Source organism: Cyprinus carpio, chromosome B18, assembly GCF_018340385.1.
Source record: "Cyprinus carpio isolate SPL01 chromosome B18, ASM1834038v1, whole genome shotgun sequence".
NCBI lineage: Eukaryota > Metazoa > Chordata > Actinopteri > Cypriniformes > Cyprinidae > Cyprinus > Cyprinus carpio.
Genome location: NC_056614.1, coordinates 1121068 through 1145318, shown reverse-complemented (window position 1 = coordinate 1145318; position 24251 = coordinate 1121068). Strand labels below are relative to the sequence as shown.

Genomic DNA, 24251 nt, shown 5'->3' with positions numbered 1-24251 from the left:
ACGATATAAAGGCAGGCTATTCCAACGCTTAGGGACCACCACTGAAAATGCCCGGTCACTACTCAGTTTTAATCTTGTCCTAGAGATGTCTAAAATCATCTGGTTTGATGACCTTAGATTCCTTTGAGGTTTGTGTACATGTACTGTAAAAGATCAGTTAAATAAGAGGGTGCCAGATTGTGTAAGACTATATATACTAAGATAAGTAGCCTAAAATCTACCCTGTAGTGAACTGGAAGCCAATGGAAAGTAGCTAAAATAGTTGTTATATGCTAGCGTTTATGAACACCTACCAGTAATCTAGCATCAGCATTCTGCACTAGTTGTAAGCGAGTTAACAGCGATTGGCTCACACCTGCATATAGAGAATTACAGTAATCCAGTCTTATGAAAATAAAGGCATGAACTAGCTTTTTAAAGTTGCTGGTTGACAGAAATGGTTTTGCCTTAGCTAGTAATCTCAAATGAAAGAAACAAGACTTAACCACCGAAATGATCTGTTTTTCAAATTTCAGAGAGACATCAAACTAAACCCCAAGATTTTTAACTACTGATTTACGGAAGTTTCCCAAATCAGAAAGGACTTGAGACTCAGAGTTTCCAAACCAAATTACCTCAGGCTTACTTTCATTTAAACAAAAATAAAAAAATGCTGACATCCATAGTTTAACTTCATGCTAGCAATTTAGTAGAGATGTAATTTTCCTCTTGTCCTGTTTCCTTAAAGGTAGATACACCTGAGTATCATCAGCAAAACACTGAAAAGAAACTCCATGCCTTTGAAAATGGAACCCAAGGGCAGCATATACAGTAAGGACAATAATGGGCCAAGAATTGAACCTTGGGGAACACCACAATTCAATGGAGCAGATTTAGAATAAGATTGACTGATATTTACTGAAAAGGTCCTATTAGAAAGAAATTATCTGAACCACTCAAGGGCTATGCCTCGGATACCCACAGTCTTTTCTAAACGAGTAATAAGGATATTGTGATCAGTCGTATCGAATGCTGCACTAAGATCTAGTAAAATTAAAATCACAGAGTCACCAAAGTCAACTGTATTTAAAATGTCATTTAATACTTTGAGCAGGGCTGTCTCTGTGCTATGGTTAGCTTTAAATCCAGATTTATTTTTTTATTTTTTTATCCAGAATGCTGGTATTTTCAGTTCAGTATGGTAGAGCGAGTTACATTTGTTGAGTAATGATATATGGGATTTGCGAAATGAGAAAGGGGAAGCTATTTAAACAGATGCAGTGTTGGCCAGAGAAACATCGATCTGATGGCCTGTATCACAGACAGAATGAGAGTCTTTGAATAAGACTAGAGAGTCTCCCTCAGATTCTCCAGCCCAATGCTATTTCAAGCCCTGATTTTGCCCTGTGAGTGACGAAGGGCAAACCACAGTCTGGGAAAATACTGTCTGGCAGAAAACTGCAGAGAAAAAAAAAACAGGACGCATCCAAACATCTCCTGTTAAGAAAATGACAAGCATGGCAGACAAAATCTTCTATCCACTGCTGGATAAAAACAAACAGCAATTGCAATATGTTCATGACGCTCATGTTATCGGTTACTGTGGTTTTGATGGGTGTCTTGAGATTCACACCTGGATCTGCAATATTATTTCATTAGTTATTGCATGTTTTCGTGCATAAAGCGTGATTCTAGTATGATCTGCATAGCTTTGTAAAGATGCAAACATTCATTAATGAAACAATGTATGAAAAGTATTAATTTGAAAAGGATAAACGTCTTTATATATATATATATATTTTTTTTAATTTAGTATAGGCCACATATGCTAAATAATATACTTGTTTACCGGTGCAGTTTACCCTGATCACCATATTCAAAATGTTTTCACTCTAGTGTTGCAGTACCCGTCCCATTGAATTACTTAGAATATATATATATATATATATATATATATATATATATATATATATATAATATATATATATATATATATATATATATATATATATATATATATATATATAATTTTAGGTTTCTTTTTTTCTTTTTTTTTTCTTTTTTTAGTTACTGGTTATTTTAAATGTCTATATAGTTTCATTAATATTTATTTATATAGTTTTTTTTGTTGTTGTTGTTGTTATTTTAGCACATCAAGTTAAAGTAAATGAAAATTAGATATGTTGCCTTGGAAACTAGCTGGAATTTTATTTTATGTTTTATTTCATGTAACATTTACTTTGTTATGTAATGAAAATGTTTTGTTATTACTATTTATTTATTTATTTATTTATTTATCCTCAGTGTGAAAAGTTGCTCTCAAAATCATGCAATCACTTTTGGAAAGGCTTCAAATATTGATATAATTATGACGTGACGTGACATACAACCAAGTATGGTGACCCATACTCAGAATTGCACTCTGCATTTAACCCATCCAAACTGCAAACACACACCGTGAACACACACCCAGAGCAGTGATAATAGGTGATATATCTACAAATATATTTCAAATAAATAAAGCAAGGATTTGTTTTGTAAAGGACTTTTTTCTTCTTTTTTTACACTGACATCAGGCTGGTCTAGACCCAACCTTTTTTCTTTCTTTTTTTTTTTTTTTTTTTTTGAGCCAATGAGAAAACTCCCTTCCATTTATGAATTTGATGATGGGTCGGCAGTGTTTCGTCTATTTTAGAGTCAGGTGTTTAGCAAAAATGACTGACATCGCTTAAAGCCCTTTTAATTGCTTTACCTCCAGAAATGCAGTGTGAAAATCAGACTTTCTATAGCTCAGATGGCATAACAGTTTGCAATTTGTTGGCCATTTTTCAGTGTGTCATCCAGGTTATAGCTGCTGAGAGTTAATTACTACCCATGCACCCTTTTGTGTGCATTTCTTTCTCTGTCACACATGCACGTATAAACACTGCTTCACACTTAAGCGCTGAGTAACACATGAAGGGACTGAAAGGATGATGAATGTGTCAAGGGAAGAGAAAAATGCATGTGACTTAATTAGTGACTAATACGCTTCTATTATGTCTTTTCGAAAGCTCTTCCCTGTCTTACTTCCAATTATACTGTCAGCCACTGAGAGTAGGCAGTAGGTTTCACCATTATAACGTACAAATTACTCTCTTTAAGCCACCATCAGGTAGTCTAAATAAACTCCCCACTGTTTCATCAAAGAGATGAGAAAAGTCGTTTATGAAAAGTGGTAGTTACAGAGGATGTAGTATATTGCAAACTGCGTCATGAAGTCGCAATGTGAAAAATATTCAAATTTAAGTATTAGAAAATCATTCGGAAAATCCAGAGAACATCAGTTACGTGATGCGAATGCAATTCAGATTACTCTGCTCTTTCTCTAAAGACTGCCATAAGCAATTGCATCAACCAATCGAGTGCATGCTTAGAATCTGTTCCATGAACACATGCTTCACTGATGAAATGACTCCCTTATATAATCCTGAGGTTCAATGCGAGGAAGAAACTACAGCACACGCTGACAGTACATTAAGATGTCTTAAAGGGAAGAAAACCCCTGATTTTAGAGTCAGGCCGTGGGTTCGCTGCAGCTTTCTTTGTGTAAATCTTTCTTTGGCAATGCCTCAGTTGTCATCATTGAATGCAAATGCATCTAAGATGGTTGTTTTCGTGGGCAGAGCTGATTCATTTTGTATACCTTCTGATTCATTAATGAGTAGTGCTGCACATTGTCACAGTCTTTAACAATGGTGAACATGCTATTAGAACTGACTTGATAGAACGCTGTGTTTCTCTCTGTAAAAAGCAAGGCATCGGGCAGAGGAAAGAGCAAACATTTAGTCTATTGCAGAAAAGCAGCCTTATACATCTTGTTTTGGGTCCTTGTTGAGAGTATCTCTACATATTCTTCTCAGAGACTTTGCTAAATTCACGCAACCTGTGACTCGGGCACCATGAATATCATCCTACGCACCTAGATGCAGCATTTATAGAGACAGAAAGAGGGTTATGTTACATAATCTTCATAGTAGATGTTTCAGTTCTGTTTCAGCAAGTTTACTACTTATAAGACATTTGTATAACACATGTATAACATAACTACTTTATCATGTCAAAGCTGCAGAAGGACAGTACATGATACATTATGAGTGACAAACAATACTCAGAAACTAAAAGAGAGGTATGTTAGATGCTGGTATGTGTTTTATCTCTATATTCTGTTAGCTATTTTACAAATAATAATAGCTTTATAACACGTATAACATTGCTGTTAAAAAGTGCATGATTATTTCATTATGAATGATTGGCAGTGCTCATGCCAAGTCAAGTCACCTTTATTTATATAGTGCTTTTAACAATACAGATTGTGTCAAAGCAGCTGTATCAGAATCAGAATCAGAATCAGAAGAGCTTTATTACCAAGTATGTTTACACATACAAGGAATTTGACTTGACGACAGGACTTGACTACAGCTTTCAGTGCAGAAGTACAACATTGTGCAGACATGCATAGGAATAACACAGTAGGGATGTAATATAGCACTTAAAAAAGGAATAAAAGGAATAAAAAATAAATAATGTACTATATATATACAGAAATAGAAGTATAGAAAAAAAGATAATTATTTAGATAAATGTACAGGTTTGTTATTAGTGTGCAGATATGTTATTTACAAAGTGTGCAGTTTAATATAAATATGTCAGATAACTATGTTAGCTGTGAAGGATGTTGTAAGATTAATTGTTCAGGTTGAATAAAGCCAGCGGGGAAAAAAAAATGTTTTTGTGCCTGGCTGTCCTGGTGGTCAGTGCTCTGTAGCGCCGACCAGAAGGCAACAGTTGGAAGAGAGAGTGGGCTGGGTGTGAGGGGTCCAAGGTGATTTTTTTAGTCCTTTTCCTCACTCTGGAGATGTAAAGACTTTGGAGGCTGGGCAGAGGGGCACCAATGAGAAGGCACAGGGGCACCTCCTTTCAGCAGTCCTGACTGTCCGTTGTAGTCTCTTGATGTCTGATTTGGTAGCTGAACCAAACCAGACAGTTATGGATGAACACAGGACAGACTCAGTGATGGCAGAGTAGAACTGTTTCAGCAGCTCCTGTGGCAGGTTGAATTTCCTCAGCTGGCGAAGGAAGTACAACCTCTGCTGGGGCTTTTTTTGCAATGGAGTCTATTTGAGTATACCACTTTAGGTCCTGAGAGATGGTGGTTCCCAGGAATCTGAATGACTCCACTGCAGTCACAGCGCTTTTCATGATGGTGAGTGGGGGGAGTGCAGGGGGGTTTCTACTGAAGTCCACGATCATCTCCACAGTTTTGAGAGTGTTGAGCTCCAGGTTGTTGAGACTGCACCAGACAGCCAGCTGCTCATCCTCCTGTCTGTAAGCAGACTTGTCTCCATCCTTAATGAGGCCGATGACTGTAGTGTTGTCTGCGAACTTCAGGAGCTTGACAGAGGGGTCCTTTGAAGTGCAGTAATTCATATAGAGAGAGAAGAGCAGTGGGGAGAGAGCACATCTCTGGGAGGCGCCAGTGCTGATGGTGATAGTCCTGGATGTGAGTTTGCCCATTCTCACTAGCTGCTGCCTCTCTGTCAGGAAGCTGGTGATCCATTGACAGATGGAGGTGGGCACAAAGAGCTGTGTGAGTTTGTCAGAGAGAAGGTCAGGCATAATGGTATTAAAGGCCGAACTGAAGTCCACAAATAGGATCCTTGCGTAATTTCCAGGTCTGTTGAGGTGTTGCAGGATGTAATGCAATCCCATGTTGACTGCATCATCCACAGACCTGTTTGCTCTGTAGGCAAACTGAAGAGCATCCAGCAAGGGTCCAGTGATGTCCTTCAGGTAGGCCAGAACCAGTCTCTCAAGTGACTTCATGACCATAGAAGTGAGAGCGACAGGTCTGTAGTCGTTAAGTCCAGTGATTTTGGGCTTTTTGGGAACTGGAATGATGGTGGAGCGTTTGAAGCAGCAGGGAACTTCACACAGCTCCAAAGATCTGTTGAAAATCTGTGTGAAGATGGGGGCCAGTTGGTCAGCTCAGACTTTTAAACAGGTAGGTGAAACACCATCTGGGCCTGAAGCTTTTCTAGATTTCTGCTTCCTGAAGACCCGGTTTCACCAGTTCACGCCTCTACACAGACCTTAAGCACAGGTTAAATGGTGGGGGAGGGAGGGGGGTTGCAGGGGTGGTAAGTGAATATGTGAAATGCAGATCGGAGCGGATGGGGGTGGTAGACTATCTTTTTCAAATCTGCAGTAAAACACATTCAGATTGTCAGCCAGTTGTTGATTCTCCACAGACTGTGGGGGAGGTGTCTTCTACATGGTGATGTTCCTCAGACCAGTCAATACTGATGGCGGATCGTTTGCTGACAGCTCTTTTCTCAGCTTTTCCGAGTAGTTTTTTTAGCCACTCTGATCTCCTTTGTTAGTCTGTTCCTGGCCTGGTTATACAATATTTTATCCCCACTTCTGTAAGCATCCTCTTTGGCATGACAAAGCTCTTTGAGTTTCCCAGTAAACCACGGTTTATCATTATTAAATGATAAGAATGTCCTGGTAGGAATGCAAATATCTTTACAGAAACTGATATATGAAGTTACAGTCTCTGTGAGCTCGTCCAGATCGGTGGCTGCAACTTCAAAAACACTCCAATCAGTGAGGTCAAAACAAGCTTGTAAATCACTCTCTGCTTCATAAGTCCATCTTTCAACAGTCCTTAAAACACGTTTAGCTGATTTCAGTTTGTGCCTGTAGGTCGGTATAAGATGAACCAAACAGTGATCGGAAAGCCCCAAAGCTGCCCGTGGGACAGAGTGATATGCATCCTTTATCGCTGTGTAACAGTTATCCTATATATTACTGTCTCTGGTGGGACACATAATGTGCTGCTGGTATTTTGGCAGTTTGCACGGGAGAGATTTGATTTGTTAAAATCTCTAAGGATGATTAAAATAGAGTCTGGGTACCTTTGCTCCATTTCAGTTATTTATTTGGCCAGCTGTTGCATCGCGGCTCTCACGCACGCGTCCAGAGGCACGTACACATTCACGAGAATGAAAGAGGAAAACTCAGTAGAGGCGAGTAGAAAGGTTAACAGTTTATGATGAGTGCCTCTAAGTTAGGACAGCATACCATTTTCAGCGTTGTTATGTCTGAACACCAACTATCGTTGATGTAGAAACACAATCCACCACCTCTCGTTTTCCCCGTTTACGCCGCGATGTGATCGAAAGTCGCGTGCGCGGAGGTTCACCAGGGTGCCGGCGCATTTCACTCTTCTGTGTCTGTACGCGCGTTTGAACAACACAGCTGTACCTCCGACTAGAATGTCCAACAAAACGTCAGAATAATCAAAAACGGAAATTAGTATTAGTATAGTATTAGTATAATATATAGTATATATTATACTATTTAGTTTTAGTATAATATGTAGTATTAAATAGGAAAATAATGTGTCAGTAAAGCAAAAGGACAATAGTAAACACTCAATTTTCAGTTAAAGGTAGTTAATCATTGAATTCAGTGATGTCATAATCCAGATAAGTTCAATTTAAATAGTATCTTTAAAATCAAGTCAACTGGATATCACTGGAAATGAAGTGTCCCCAACTAAGCAAGCCAGAGGCGACAGCGTCAAGGAATTAAAACTCCATCTGTGACAGAATGGAGAAAAAAAAAAACTTGGGAGAAACCAGGCTCAGTCAGCTTTATAAATAATTAGCAAGATTTTAAAATCCATAAGATGTTTAATAGGGAAACAAGTGCAGTGTTGACAGAACTGGGCACACCTAGGTTCCTTACTGATGACGAAGAACTGACCGAGCAGCCATGAAGTGTTACACAATGTTCTAGGTCATTACATGGAGAGGTTTTAGGTCCGATAATTAACACCTCTGTTTTTTTTTTTTTTTTCAGAATTTAGCAGTAAGAAATTACTTGTCATCCAGATTTTTATATCGACTATGCATTCCGTTAGTTTTTCAAATTGGTATGTTTCGCCATGCCATGGAGAAATATAGAGCTAAGTAACATCAGCATAACAGTGAAAGCTAACACCATGTTTCCTGATGATATCCCCCGAGGGTAACATGTAAAATGTGAAAAGTAACGGCCCTAGTACTGAGCCTTGAGGTACTCCATACTGCACTTGTGATCGATATGATAGCTCTTGATTCATCGCTATGAATTGATGGCGGTCAGATAGGTACGATTTGAACCATGCTAATGCACTTCCACTAATGCCAACAAAGTTTTCTAGTCTATTCAAAATAATGTTGGGGTTGATAGTGTCAAACTCATAATAGTTTAATTACATAATCTTCACAGCAGATGATTTATTTCTTTACATAATCATGTTTGCTGCTTATAAAACATTTATAACACATGTACAACAACTAAGTTACACTGTCAAAATTTCAAATAATTCATTATGCAGGACTGGTAGTACTCAGGAATAGAAAGAGTGCTATGTTAGATGTTAATAGTTGAAGTTTATCTCTATATAAACAATTTACTGATTATAATACATTTATAACATATGTTACATACTGTCAAAAAATGCAAAAAGTGCATATTTCATTTTGAATGACAGTACTCAGGAAGAGAGTAGATGTTAAAAAAAGAGAGTTATGTTATACCAAAATCTTAATTGTAGATGTTTTATCACTATAAAATAAATTTTACTGCTGATAATATATTTATTACACATGCATTATATTACTGTCACAAAAAAAAGAACAAAAAACAACCTTACATTACATTATTAATTACTAGCACTGCTCTGCTAGTTTTGTAACCTAATCTTCATAGTAGATGTTCTATCTCTATATATGCAATTTAACTGTTCAAAACACAGTTCTAATACATTTAGGACACATGCATAAAATTAATTTACTGTTGAAAATGCAAATACATTTTATTTTATTTTGAATGACTGTTATTAGGTTCAGAAATAATTTTGTTACATACTAATTTTTACTGTCAAAAATCCATGATTTTATTATGCACGACTGGCAGCACTCAGAGAGTTTTGTTACATAATTTTCAGAGTAGATGTTTTATCTCTATATATCGCTCTATTTTACTGCTCATAACACATTTATAATTCATTCATAACACATTTATAACATTAAACTGTCAGAAATGTAAAAGTACTTGTAGTATTAAGGGACAAAAATAAACATATTTCATAATCTTCATCTTAGATGTTTTATTGATATATGTTATTTTACTGTTTAGAATGCATTTATTACATATGTGTAACATTATTATACTGTAAAAAATGCAAAAGTGTGCATTTTTATTTTGAATGACTGGAAGTATTTAAGGACGGAAATAGTTATGCTACATACTGTAATCTTCATCATACTATCGATTAGCAATTAGGCCACAATTTATTTTAAGGTCAAATTCTCAAATTTTGCCTCAAACTCCTAATTTGCTGTTTTTTAATAGTTAGTAAGGTAATTGTGTAATTTTAGGCATTGGTTATGATAAGGGATGTAGAATATGATAATTCAGTATACGTGCTTTATAAGTACTAATAAACAATGTTAATATTAGAAATGCTTATAAGAAACTAATTAATAGTGAGAATTGGTCCCTATACTACAATATTAGCATTTTTACTGTTAATACATTTACAGCATTGCTATAATGTATTACATTACTGTAAAAAAAAAAAAAATTGTAAAGTAAATGATTATGCCATTATAAATCACTGGCAGTACTTTTGTTACATAATCTTCATTGTATCTCTATATAAGCAATTTTACTCCTCATAGCACACTTATAATACATTTATAACACATGTATAATGTTAAACTATCAGAAATGCAAAAGTACACTGCAAAAGTATTTAGGGACAGAAAGAACCGCCCCTTAATCTGTAAATTCCCACCCACGGTGCCGTCATTTTGATTTTGCAAGTGACAACAGTGTACCGGTTCTAATGCCATGGCTAAAGTCTGAGCAAAACATGCCAACTGTTCTGCCTTTGGCTTCACAGACGAGCACAGAACACTATTTAGAGTCCCAGCCTCAGAGGAGACAAGCAGTGGATTTATTTACTGCATATTGCTGCTGCCACACAGATCTAATATAAACTAGCAATTTATTTCTCAGCTGTTTGCCTTCACAGACATAACCCACTGTTTTTGTAACTCATGTGATTTCTAATGTAAACTTGTATGTGAATGAGAACTTAGTTTAGTACCCACATGCTGACAGCCGCTTTCTGTATGTTTGCACTCACAAAAACGTATATCAAAAGTTTAAACTTAATATGGTTTAAAATGCATGATTTCAATACGATAAACATGATAATCAGAACCAGGTACAAGCTGTAAGGCACAGCTCCATTCTAGAAAAGGGGCGGGGAGCAGCAGCTCATTTGCATTTAAAGAGACAAGCACGAAAAACAGCGTGTTTCTGCTTCCACTCAAAACAGACATTTTCAAAATGATATAATAAATTATCTGTGGGGTATTTTGAGCTGAAACTTCACAGACACATTCTGAGGAGACCAGAGACTTATATTACATCTTGTAAAAAAGGGCATAATATGTCTCCTTTAAAATAAAGTGCAACCTGCATTTATAACACATGTGATAAAATACAGTGGAAAAAGAGAAAGAACCTGATCATTTTATTTTGACTGGCTGGCAGTATAGAGGGACAGAAAAAGTTATGTTAGATACTATAATCATCATAGATGTTTTATCATTATATAAGCACTTTATGGCTTACAGTACATTTATAACACATTTATAACACATTCATGATATGATTCTGTCAGAAATGCAAAAGTGTGATTATTTCATTTTAAATGACTGGCAGTACTCCGGGACACTGATGTAAGTGATTCTTATGTTTAACAATTCATGTGTGACTTGTTTGCAATGAATAATTCATATATAGCCTAAAGAACCTGTGCAAGCCACCTGGTAATAACACGGCGAAGATGACATCAATAACTAAATTAACCCTATTTGAAATGGTGATGAATATGTGCTGATATCTGGATCTGACTTCCGACTGGCCGTATGCCACACCTAAAAAATTCACCTAACAAACTTATCTGTTACCATACTGCTCACATTTCAATCAGATTATTGGGAAATTCATGCCAGAGGCTGGATATTATATAATGGATCATTCAGAGGCCTGAAAAGTTTCCCCGACAAACTTGTTTCCAATAGCTATTTGATGGAATGTATGCTGTTATATAAATAGCCTGATGGCACTGGTTGTTTGAGACAAAGACAGCATGAAAGCAAACACTCGTCTTGTTTAGTCTTTTTATCGAAGAGCTTTATAAATGCCCACAATCATCACTGCACAGGATTTCAGGATTCAGCAGAAGTTGTAATAGGACAGCAGTGTTATTGTGGAGGTGAACGCTGCATCATTAAACTTACTATTTTCGTGGAAAGCATGGTACATTTTTCAGGATTCGTTGATGAACAGAACGATCTAAAAAAACATCTTTTACAGTTTCCACAAAATAATATTGGGCAACACAACTGTGTTCAACATTGATAATAATCAGAAATGTTTCTTGAGCAGCAAATCAGCATATTAGAATGATTTATTAGAAGATCACATGACACTGAAGACTGGAGTTATGATGCTGGAAATTCAGCTTTGGTCACAGCAATCAATTAAATTGTATTATATATTCACATAGAAAACAGATATTTTATATTGTAAAAATATTTCACAATATTACTGTCTGTATTTCTGATCAAATTAATGCAGCCTTGCTGAGCATGAGAGACTTAAAACATAAAAAAAAACTTATTTATTATTTATCATTTAATTTGCATGCTTATAATTAATAATTAATTTTATATATTTATATGTATGTAATCAGAAAGGGATCAGTTAAATCGCGAATGGGATTCTAACGCTGCGAAAATGTTCTTCAGTGACCTCGACGCAGGACAAGGTTCAGCTGAAACACATGAAGCAACAGCAGCATGTGTTTTTCTGTCTGTACTCCACACGAAGTTGCCTTGCGTTGCCTTTGCATCGCCTTTCCAGTGCGTGTTATTCACGGATCAGCGCCACAGATGACATTTTGCAGGAGGCTTTGGCAGAGAGTCAGCTGTCACTCTCAGGATTGCTAACCTCTCTCCGTTCTTCCACCGCTACCTGCTCCACACCGACTGCAATTACCGCTCAAATCACTGCGGATAGAAATAGAAATAACATTCCAAGCATTGAAATACCTAAATGCTACACTCAGTATACTGTGCGCGTTATACTGAAGCTGTTATTTCTAGACAAGATATTTACAGAGTATCACAGAAGCAAGATTACTGTTTTTCTGAATATCAGCAGGTGATCACAGTCGGTTTGATCTGTAAGAATCTTCTTCAAGGGATTTTTTTCTTTTTTTTTTTGTGATTATAGTGGTCACTAAATCTCAACTCTACGGTCTATTAAATGGTTATGCTTTTATTAATGTTTTTTTTTTAGTTTTTTTTTTTTTTTTTATCTAAACCAACATTTTCAGCAAGTGTTGTGAACAGCTGTGAAAAATATGCGAACGATTTTGAGATAAAGTCAGTCCTTATTTATTTATTTATGTATTTATTTGTTTGTTTGTTTGTTTGTTTGTTTGTTTGTTTGTTTGTTCCTACCTACCTGCCATTAAACAAAATTTTATGTAATTTAAAATTGTATATTTAATATTTAATTAAAATAAAAATATACAAAATAAACAATTCAAAATATTGCCAAATTTGTATGATACAACTATTATTATTTTTATTATTATTAATTTAATACAATCTTAAAGTGCCCCAGTTATGGATTTTTGAAAATCACCTTTCATGCAGTGTGTAACACAGCTCTAAGTGAATGGAAACATCCTGCAAAGTTTTAAATCTGAAAGTGCACCATTTATAAAGTTATTGTCTCTCAAAAGAAAGAGTTGACTGTGATTCATTGAAACAAGTCATTTTTAAAACAAATCCCAAGCCACTAGGTGCTGCTTTTGAGCAAATAGCGGTTTCCCCGGTAACGCTGTACACAAAGCAGCACTGTGCTCACAAATGCTGCATTATCGGGCATTACAGGCATGATCAAATGTAAATGAGACCAATCGACCAATCACCACAGATAAGCATCAAGGGGGAGTTCCGAAAGATGAATCGTTGAACGAATCGTTTGGGAGTCGTTAGTCAAATAAGGTAAAAATAAATGCATATTATAAGACAATGAAAGTGATTTTTGACCTTGAATGCATGTCAACCTATTGTTGGGGGACTCCCAAAACCAAAATATAAACCTTTCATAACCCATAATTGGGGGCACTAATATTACTGTATATTGGATGATGCATCATCCTATACATGTTCACCTCATCTCAATATATATTGCAATTTAGCGATAAATTCAGACAGTTTATCAAAGACAGAAAAACACATTCATTCATTCATTCATTCATTCATTATTTTTTTTATTTTTTATTAATGTGATTTGGTTGTGACAGACCAATCATGACTACTGTGCCATTACTTTATTCTTTTTATTTTTTCTACACATCAGTATATTACAGTATAATCTAATCCAAACACATATTTGAGTTTCATTCCAGAAGGAATGTGTTATTTAAAAAAAAAAAAAAAAAAAAAAAAAAAACCAAGAACACTTGAATGACTGATTCAATGACTCACCCATGAGCCATAAACACAGTCAAATATTTTGTTCCAGTGTTTTTATCTGAGCCCTTTGTTGGAACAAATCATTTGATTGAAAGATTCAGAGAGAGTCACTTGTCGCCACCTACTGGTCTACTGAAAGAGTTAGTGAAAATGACCACTAATGCACAATGTAAATGGCCATATTATATATCGAAACGGTTATACATTTTCACACTTTTTTAGAAAAGTAGCTTTGAACGGCCAGTTTGGTGTCGTGCTACCAGATATAACTGTTCCACAATGCAGGCTTTGTGTCACTCTCGCCCTCCACGTGTTGGCCACAATGTGCTGTTTTCCTCGAGCTGCTGCTGGTGTATAATTTAGCTCCAGTGAGACGAGCATCAGCTGAAAGCACCGGAGTGGGAAGAAGAATCTTTTCCGAACTGAATAATCCAGCTGCAATCTCTGCCATTATGAGGGCCAAGGCCGACAAAAGGATGTGAGTTTTACCCTATCGACTGTAATTAGTATTTCAGGTTCTCACTGTGCTCCTTCCAGTTAAAACGCAATGTGTCCCAACGCTAATGACTTCTTCCTGATGTGTTCATTCATCCTTTACACTTAGGCAATCTGTTTACCCAATAATTTACTCCATAGCCCACTCACTCTCTCGGCATCTTGGAGAAAATGTGCAAGGATTACTGTTCATTGTAGCTGCGTCGAGTCCATCTGTGACCTAGAAAGGTTGCGCAGACCCTTTAAGCTTGCGCTGCTATCAAGTTAAATTGCTTCAGGAGCCATAGTGGGGTGAGGGCATCGCCTAAACGGGTTCATTTGAATGATTTTTTTACCCTGAGGAACGCCTGCTCCAGAGCAAGCCATGGGAACGGAGGCGGTGGCTCATGATTATGCAGCACAACAGATATTATCAGCGAAATTAGCCGTTTTCTGTTTCTGTTAGCAGTTTGTGTTGGGCTGCGAGGGGGAAGGTGGGAGGGTGAAGTGTGTAATTTTTGCAATACTTTCTCCTGCCCCAGTTAATTGTAGATAGACATTTCCCTACACAACAACACTGGTTCAATCAATGCACTGTAAAACCCAGCAGTAAAATTAACTAAATGAAATGAGGTGATTGTATTGAGCATGCTTTGCTTCAGACTGTATAAGGTGAATAAACGTTGAAATAAAGTGTTTTTTCTTTCTTTTTTTTCTTTTTTGCACAAGATTGATATAGGGAGAAATGTATTCATATTGCTTTTATATTGCTCTTATGTATGTATATACTTTTAGTTTGTTTGATGTTTTTTATAGATATGTTTCAAATAGACCACCATATATATATATATATATATATATATATATATACATATATATATATATATATATATATATATATATATATCTGTTCTGTTGCAGTTTTGCAGGGTCAGGTGGAGGATGGGCTGCAAAACCTTAAGATTTTTTTTTTTTTTTATTTTTACAGTGCATGTTTGTTGACCCAATTTCTTGCATGTACAGTCTAAGAAATAAATGTTCTTTATTGTCACTGATGGTTTAATTATGAACCTTTAACATCCATGGAATCTTTCCATTGCACAAAACATTCTTTATAGTGGAAAAAGTTTATTTAGATTTTTAAAATGTTCTTCAAACTAAGACATAAAAAATGGTTCTTATAATCACTGATCACCGAAAGGTTCTTCTATGGTGTCACTGAAAAAAAGCCCTTTTGGAAACTTTATATTTTATGAGTGTATGTCTAGTGCCTCCAGTGGCTCTGAAATTACACACTTCACCTTTCATTTGGAATTGGAAATAAGTTCTTCTGACAGTGCACTCGTTCCCGTTTTGATATGGTGCAGTTCCAATTAATATTAAAAATGGCATGAGTCATAACGGACCTAATATTGATAAAATTACGCTCCTCTCTTGGATGACAGGGGTTTGCAAAACGTGTCTAACGGTGCCAGACTATCCGGAAAACACTGATTGAATTAAATCCTGCTTTTGCGGGACCAGTAATCTAGTAAACAAAGCTATCTCATCCGCCCTTGGGCCAGCAATTCATCTCCCATAGTCAACACCTCAGTATGTGTTATTAAGCTTCTCTAGCCTTCATTCAGTGCACACACACCCAACCGCAGAAGTTACAGAAAGTCCACTGCGCAGACAGTGACACCAGGATTACTTACCTACCAGAAATTAGGTGCAGAGCCTCAAAACCAAGGAGGTGTAATAATACTTGGAGAAAGTATATACTGTATATATTTTATTAGTTTTTTTTTAAACTTTTTTAATTAAAATATCTCATGAACTATTCCTGTGTGTGTGTGTGTGTGTGTGTGTGTGTGTATTTAAAAAAAAGTCTCTTCTTCTCAAGAACTGATCCTAGGTGTGTCTCGTCTTCCCATTATCCTGTTCAGTGTTTAAATAGTGTTCCCTGTTTTGAGTTGGTGTCTGGTATTGTTCGTTGATCCCCAGCTATGTGTGGTTTCCATGTTCCTTGTGGTTACAGAAAATAAAGATTGTGTTTATGGTAATTCTCCTGCATGCTCCTTGTTCCTTGTTCCAACAAAGTAGCGCAACGTGACAACACTGTGGGGAAAAAAAATAAAACTCTTAGTATTTGTGCCTTGTTTTCCAGTACAAATATCTAAACATTCTTGTATCTAGAGGTATGTACCTGAGAAGCAAAATGTTAATAAGATATTAAGTCTTGTTTTCTGAAATGTAACAAACTTTTGTAAGTTTTTGCTTTATACAAGCAAATATATATACAGGTGCATCTCAATAAATTAGAATGTTGTGGAAAAGTTCATTTATTTCAGTAATTCAAATTGTGAAGCTCGTGTATTAAATTCAGTGCACACAGACTGAAATAGTTTAAGTCTTTGGTTCTTTTAATTGCGATTGATTTTGGCTCACATTTAACAAAAACCCACCAATTCAATCTCAACAAATTGGAATACTTAACACCAAAAAAAATAAAAAAAAATAAAAACAAAAAAAAGTGAATTGGTAGCCTTCTGGAAAGTATGTTAATTTACTGGACATGCACTCAATACTTGGTAGGGGCTCCTTTTGCTTTAATTACTGCCTCAATTCGGCGTGGCATGGAGGTGATCAGTTTGTGGCACTGCTGAGGTGGTATGGAAGCAAAGGGTTCTTTGACAGTGGCCTTCAGCTCATCTGCATTTTTTGGTCTCGTTTCTCATTTTCCTCTTGACTCTGGTGAGTTTGCTGACCAGTCAAGAACACCAACACCATGGTCATCCTTAGTTCTTCCACTTAGGGCAGGTGCCAAATCCTGCTGGAAAATGAAATCAGCATCTTCAAAAAGCTGGTCAGCAGAAGGAAGCATGAAGTGCTCCAAAATTTCTTGGTAAACGGGTGCAGTGACTTTAGTTTACAAAAAACACAATAGACCAACACCAGCAGATGACACTGCACCCCAAATCATCACAGACTGTGGAAACTTAACACTGGACTTCAAGCAGCTTGGGCTATGAGCTTCTCCACCCTTCCTCCAGACTCTAGGACCTTGGTTTCCAAATGAAATACAAAACTTGCTCTCATCTGAAAAGAGGACTTTGGACCACTAGGCAACAGTCCAGTTCTTCTTCTCCTTATCCCAGGTAAGATGCCTCTGATGTTGTCTGTGGTTCAGGAGTGGCTTAACAAGAGGAATACTACAACTGTAGCCAAATCTCTTGACACGTCTGTGTGCGGTGGCTCTTGATGCCTTGACCCCATCCTCAGTCCATTCCTTGTGAAGTTCACTCAAATTCTTGAATTTTTTTTGCTTGACAATCCTCATAATGCTGCGGTTCTCTCGGTTAGTTGTGCATCTTCCACACTTTTTCCTTCCACTCATCTTTCTGTTAACATGCCTGGATACAGCACTCTGTGAACAGCCAGCTTCTTTGGCAATGAATGTTTGTGGCTTACCCTCCTTGTGAAGAGTGTCAGTGATTGTCTTCTGGACAACTGTCAGATCAGCAGTCTTCCCCATGATTGTGTAGCCTAGTGAACCAAACTGAGAGACCATTCTGAAGGCTCAGGAAACCTTTGCAGGTGTTTTGAGTTGATTAACTGATTGGCATGTCACCATATTCTAATTTGTTGAGATTGGTGAATTGGTGGGTTTTTGTTAAATGTGAGCCAAAATCATCACAATTAAAAGAACCAAAGACTTAAACTACTTCAGTCTATGTGCATTGAATTGAATACACGAGTTTCACGAATTGAGTTGAATTACTGAAATAAATGAACTTTTCCACGACATTCTATCTGCCAATGGAGTAAGAAAAATAATCTTGACTCAAAGCAAAAACTAGACTAGTTTTCTTGCCCCATTGCCAGATATTTTTCTCCTTGAAAGCAAAAACAAAAAAAAAAAAATCCAGAAAACAAGACTTAATATTAATGATTTAAGTAATTTTGCCTCTCAAGTTATATATATATATATATAATATATATGTATATATATATATATATATATACATATGTGTGTGTGTGTGTGTGTGTGTGTATATATATATATATATATATATATATATATATATATATATGAATATGTGCATAGTTATACTGGAAAACAAGACAAAAAATACTAAGAAAGAAAAACTTTTTCTTTTCTTTTTTTTTTCTTTTAGTGAAGGCTGCATTTAAAAATACAGTAAAAATTGTGAAATATTTTTACAATGTAAATATCTGTTGAATTGTAATTTATTCCTATGATCAAAGCTGAACTTCCAGCATCATTACTCCAGTCTTCATCAGGGGTGGGACAATAAAATAATTTGTGGCTCAATTATGCGATTTTCTGAATGCATCGCGATTCTCTCTTGGACCGATTCTGAGCTTAATTTTTAGCAGCAGATGGCAATGTGTGCTTTAAAAAACAGACATACTCTGCCTGCTTCCAGTTCCTATCACACACCACTTGAACCAAAAATAATGGTTCATAAAGTTTGGAAAGGTTGAAGTGAATTACAAGAGTGTTCACAGTAGGCTGTTTACATTAATCTTGCATTATAAAAGCATAAAAGCAGAGGTCATCATAATTTATGTCATCATTAATAACCTGTCACTCAATTAAAACCCAAATTGCCCTTTGTTATCTCTGAGCTAATAGCATTTGACATCTCTTACTAAAGAGGTTTTGTAAGGGGTTTCATTCATCCAGGACATCATATTTGTCATTTGACGATATAGTGGCACTCATTCTAAATATACATCTTCAAACAATGCGAGGTACAGTAGGTCAAGTCAGAACAAATGAATTCTAGCTGATATAAATTGCATTCATTAAATGAATGAAGTCAAGCAGTCGTATCCCATAAGCGCCAGAGTGAACTCAGCAACCTGCGTTCGCAGTGCATGCTTAAATATAGTATCATGCATTCAGTCAGTGATTACAGAGAGAGATGAAAAAGTGTCTCAGGCAACTCATCTGTTAAATCAGCGAGCAGATCACGGAAACACAGGCCCTCCTCTGGCTTTGGCTGCGGTGTAATCAGGGATTTAGAGCTCCTAATTGCTCCTTTGGAGTCATTGTGCTGGATAAATGAATTAGATTTTTAATCCTTCATGCCAGCAGGGCATATTCATCTGATCTGTCTGTGTTTATGCCACACAGTGACAGGAAAAACACACCTAAACCAAGACACCATGTTACGCAGGTCTGAAGAACATTTAGATAATTACTCCTCATTTCCTTATTATTCCTTCCTTATTATTTGAATCAACAATGAACTGATTTCAGCTGAATAATGTCTGTTAACTCTTGTCTTTTCAGAGCAGCTTCACAGCAGAATTTACCTCTGTTTGCATTTTTTTTTATCACTGTGAAGTTGTTTTTGAAACAATCTGTGTTGTATAAAGTTAACTCATACTATAGAAATAAAGGTGACTTGAGTTTTTTATCAAGGCCACACAAATGCCTTTAATCTTAACAAGACTAATTAGACTAACATTGTTATAGAGTTTTTTTTTTTTTTTTTTTTTTTTGTCCCATATCTGATTTATGATCAGTTGTTATTGGATATGTATTGTACATCCTCATTTACCCTGTGTTTATATAACAACTGTGTATTTACCATCATCTATTATTCACTTAAAGTTAATATTTAAAAACACAAATCATTTCATAATATTATAATCTTTAGAAATTTTCCAAATGGATATTCCTTTTCATACTGGTCACCTCTGAATAATGTTATGAGTAAACTCACTTGTATTTGTGTGATCCATTCAGACTTTGTTAAATGAAATAGTGTTGAGTTTTAATATCAGTTTTAATACCATTTATCGTTAAGAGTCCATAACATAAAAATAAATATACATTTTATCTTAGGCCTTATAAATGGACACATTTTCCTGGAAGGTTTTTAAACACCATTTTACCTTTGCTATTTAATTAAAAATATAATAATAATAATAATAATAATAATAATAATAAATTAAATTAGTCCTGCAGTGTGAGTTTTTTTAAGGAAAAATATTCAGTGTAAACACTCAAATAAGGTAATAAATGCAAGCTGAAATAAATAAACAAACAAATAAATAAATACCTAAATTAAATGTGTGTGTGTATGTGTGTATGTGTGTATATATATATATATATGGGGTTACAGCACTAAAAGTGGCTTAGATCAAGTAGAAATAATGTGTACTGCAGAGTCACGTGCATGTTCCTGTTTGTCCTTATTTGGTCCTTCCTGTTCCTGTCCCAATGTAGTTTGATTGTCTCATTAGTTCCAGGTGTCCCTCGTCTTCCCCTCATCAGTTCCTGTGTATTTAAAGTGTGTTCAAGTTCTCGTTCCTTTATCTGCTGTTAAACATATTCCTGTGTTTGTCTCCCTTGATTTATTGAATTAAAAGTCAAGTTAAAGTGTTCTCCAGCATCTGCTCGTCTCTCTCTTGTGCAGCGTGACATGTAGTGCACATAACCACATTATTCAGTGATTCATGGATGATGCTTATGCTGGTTAACGTAGATTCAGATGGAATATATCATGCCATCCTGCAGTACATTGTTTCATTAAAGAACATAAAGTTCTTGAAACTATTAGAATCCTATATAGGTTTTCACAATACACGATGCAGGGCAGCTTTGCAGGAAATAATGATGCTGATGATATTTTGTGAAGATACAAACAGTTGATATTTACTATATAGTATGCTGTATATACACTGATCAAAATGATTAAATACTACAGAAAAACAAATGTCCTCTCTGCATTAAATAATGTAGTCCAGGCAAGAATTATAAATTCTACATTACTACTCAATTCAAGCTTGTAGAAATTAAAGTTTGAACTTGTAAATATACTTTACTTGGAATTGTTTATTTAAAATGATTTTTTGAGAAAGTATCAAAGTTATAGAGTGACTAAAACCTACTCAACTTTCTGATACTGTTGTTCCCATCAATCACTGGGGCATGAATGATTAATAAAGTTGCATTTTTCACTGTTTTCTAGTTGTATTTACAGTGTTTTTATCATTGCTTTTGTTGTTAGGTTTAGTAACTGGCTGTTTTGTAATATCTGGAATTAATTTTCTACTCAAAATGATCAATTCCTACTTGAAAACTATCCACTGTTATTGTGTATTGTGTAGTAAGACTTGAGGTCTCTGTGTTCGGTTGGGTGTCTCATTAATGATATTATGTAGATGTGTTGTTTTACAAAGTGTAACAGGCTAGCTCCTGCCTTGTTTATTTAAAAGTATTGTTTATTCAAGTGAACACCATGCTTTAAAGGGAGGGTAGGTGATTTGGTTCAAAAACATGTTGGTTCACATCCCGATAGCAATCCCTAAGTGGTCTAAATATATTTATATCATCTGTGGAAGGTGTAGGACCAGAACATGTCTGGTCATATTCTTTGGTCTTATTATTTTAATATTATGCACTTTGTACTGTAATGTTTTCTCAGCAGTGAATGAGATGAGATAATTTGACAGCGTTATCCTCTACTCTGCTGTGCGCGGTCATGTGTTTAAAGGAGGCGTGGCTTTGGAGAGAGATTTGCAGGGAGGGTGGGATCTTATGCTTTCAAAGCTAGCTTGCTATTGCTACACTGTTCAGGTAAAATTTACAACCAAAGACTGAGTAAAATGTATTTGAGTATTGCAGAGTAAACTTCAGATGAGTAAATAGAAATTACTCAACAACTCTAACTGGGTTCAATTTAGTTATTCTCATTAATATTACATAGATTTCACTTATTTCCATACTTAATATTACTTAAAAGTAGTGCTATCAAATGATTAATCACGATTAATCACGTTCCAAAAAAATATTTTTGTTCACATAATATATGTGTGTGTACTGTGTATATTTATTTTGCATGTACAAAACACACACACACACACACACACACACATATATACTGTATATATATATATATATATATGCATATAAATTTACACATGTAAATGCATGTAAATATTTTCAAAATATATACTGTGTATACCCATATGTGTTTATATACATAATAATTATACACAGTACACACACAGTACACACACACACACACACACACACACATATATTATGTAAACAAAAACATTAATTAAAAAATCAATTAAAAAACTTACAAAATAAAAAAAAAGATTTTATTTTATTTTATTTTATTTTATTTTATTTTATTTTATTTTATTATCTATCCATATTTTAATAATTTAATTTAATTTATTTTTGAGTGTATGCAGATAAATTTGATGTGCTGTATCTATCCAGCTTTTAATATAATGCTGAGTGAGCCGTAAAAGCCCATGCTGGGAATCACAAAAATAATTGTAGTTAATTAATTTCATATATTGACACTCGCTTCGAATATCATGTTGGACAACCTTCAAGTCAAAGGTTCTAAACTCAATTCCATTTTTGTCCAAACAGTTTAATAAAATTAGTTATGATCCTAGGATCGTTTCAGGGCTCTGCTTGGTATCTCCTGAGTTGACCAAAGTAAAATTAAACTGACCTGCGAGGTGATGCTAATGCATCTTTGATGATCGAGGGACGCAAACTGATTATTTCATCACTTTCTCTCTCTCTCTCTGTCACGCAGGTGGTGGGTCAGATCGACAAACTCACATCAGATATCGACTTTGACCTGGAGCCCGATGACTGGATGGTGGCGACGGCGAGCAGCACGTCGAGCAGCGAGCGTGGCTTGGGTGAGGCTTTCAGACTGGACTTCCTCAGCCAGGACATGCTCTCCGACGGCTGGGACTTCTGCAACTTCCTAGAGGCCTCCAACCGGAAAGCACAGCGAGAGGATACGGATGAGGGCCAGGGGAGGCCGTCATCGTCCACAGCCAGCGTCTACTCACAGATGAACGGGGGCCTCCCCGTCCCCAACGGACCCCTGATCATCACCCCAGACTCCTCCAGCGAGGAGGCATCCAGCTCCACTCACAGCCAGAAAACTAGAGAACGCGTCCGCTTTAGCGACAAGATCCTCTACCACGCTTTGTGCTGCGATGACGATGAAGACGAGGAGGAGGACGGTGGCGCCGATGAGGACAATAAAGGGGACTGTGGGACCCCAAACATAGACAGCGTGCCCAATCCTCTGACCTGTCCGCCCGCTGAACACCCGCCGGGGGTCTATAACTGTCGAGAAACGGCGTCTGCGGGGCCCTCTCCTGTGAAGATGCCAGTGATGGGCTCTCACACTTTACCCAGAAAAGGTCTTCTGAACCCCCAAAAACTGCTACGGAACAGCAGCACACAGACGGTTTCGGATAAGAGCACTCAGACTGTACTGCCCTACGTCCCCGCCAAACAGAAAAACAAGGACCTCTGAGAGAACAGCCAAATTTACATATACAAAACACCAACGGACTGAGAAAGAATTACAAAGAACTGTATACTATTTAATATTGAATACATAGATAATAGATTAAAAAAAAAGAAGAAAAAAAAAAAAAAACAATAAATGAATTATTAAATAAATTATATATGGGAAAATTTCAAGACTTGCCAAAGTCATTTTAGGACTCTTACACGTATTCAGAAAAGATATTCTCGTCCTTTCATATATTATCAGATCTTGGTTTCCTTTCAGCATTATTCTGTTTAGGGTTTCAGGGTCTTTAAAGTGTTCATATGAAAACTGCTGAAGTTAGGAATGGTTCAAACACTGTTTTGCAGACAAGACAAGACCAACACTAATGAGTTTTGTTTCTAAAAGAAGTATCTTCTGCTCACCAAGGCTGCTTTTTTTTTTTTGCTCAAAAATACAGTACAACCAATAATATGTTGCAAAATATTACTAACATTTAAAATAACTGTTTTCAATTGTAATATATTTGAAAATGTAATTTATTCCTGTGTTGTTGGTTTTTTTTATTATTATTTTTCACTTTTTTTTCATTTAACAGTTTGGGATGGATGGATGGATGGATAAACAAATAAATATTTATATTCAGCAAAGAATTTAAAAAATAAATAAATGCATTAAAAAAAAAATCATTGTATCAAAAATATGAAGAAGCCAGTATTACTTTAGTATCATTGACATACTAAAATATTTTGAAACATTTATCATTTTATTGCATCATGTTAGAATAACTGAAAATGAGAAATGTTGTTTTTATTCCAGCAATTAGCTG

General features: G+C 35.9%; 1 protein-coding gene across 3 annotated transcripts in view; it reads left to right on the top strand.

Moving 5' to 3' along the window:
* Window positions 1–23886, top strand: part of LOC109109395 (inhibitory synaptic factor 1-like) — a 74551-nt gene extending 50665 nt beyond the window's left edge. For all 3 annotated transcript variants that reach the window (XM_042743422.1, XM_042743421.1, XM_042743423.1), the window contains one exon: window positions 22703–23886. In XM_042743422.1, the coding sequence (XP_042599356.1) occupies window positions 22703–23443 (741 nt within the window). In that variant the 3' untranslated portion in view covers window positions 23444–23886. The remainder of the gene's footprint in view (window positions 1–22702) is intronic.
* The last annotated feature ends 365 nt before the right edge of the window (window positions 23887–24251 follow it).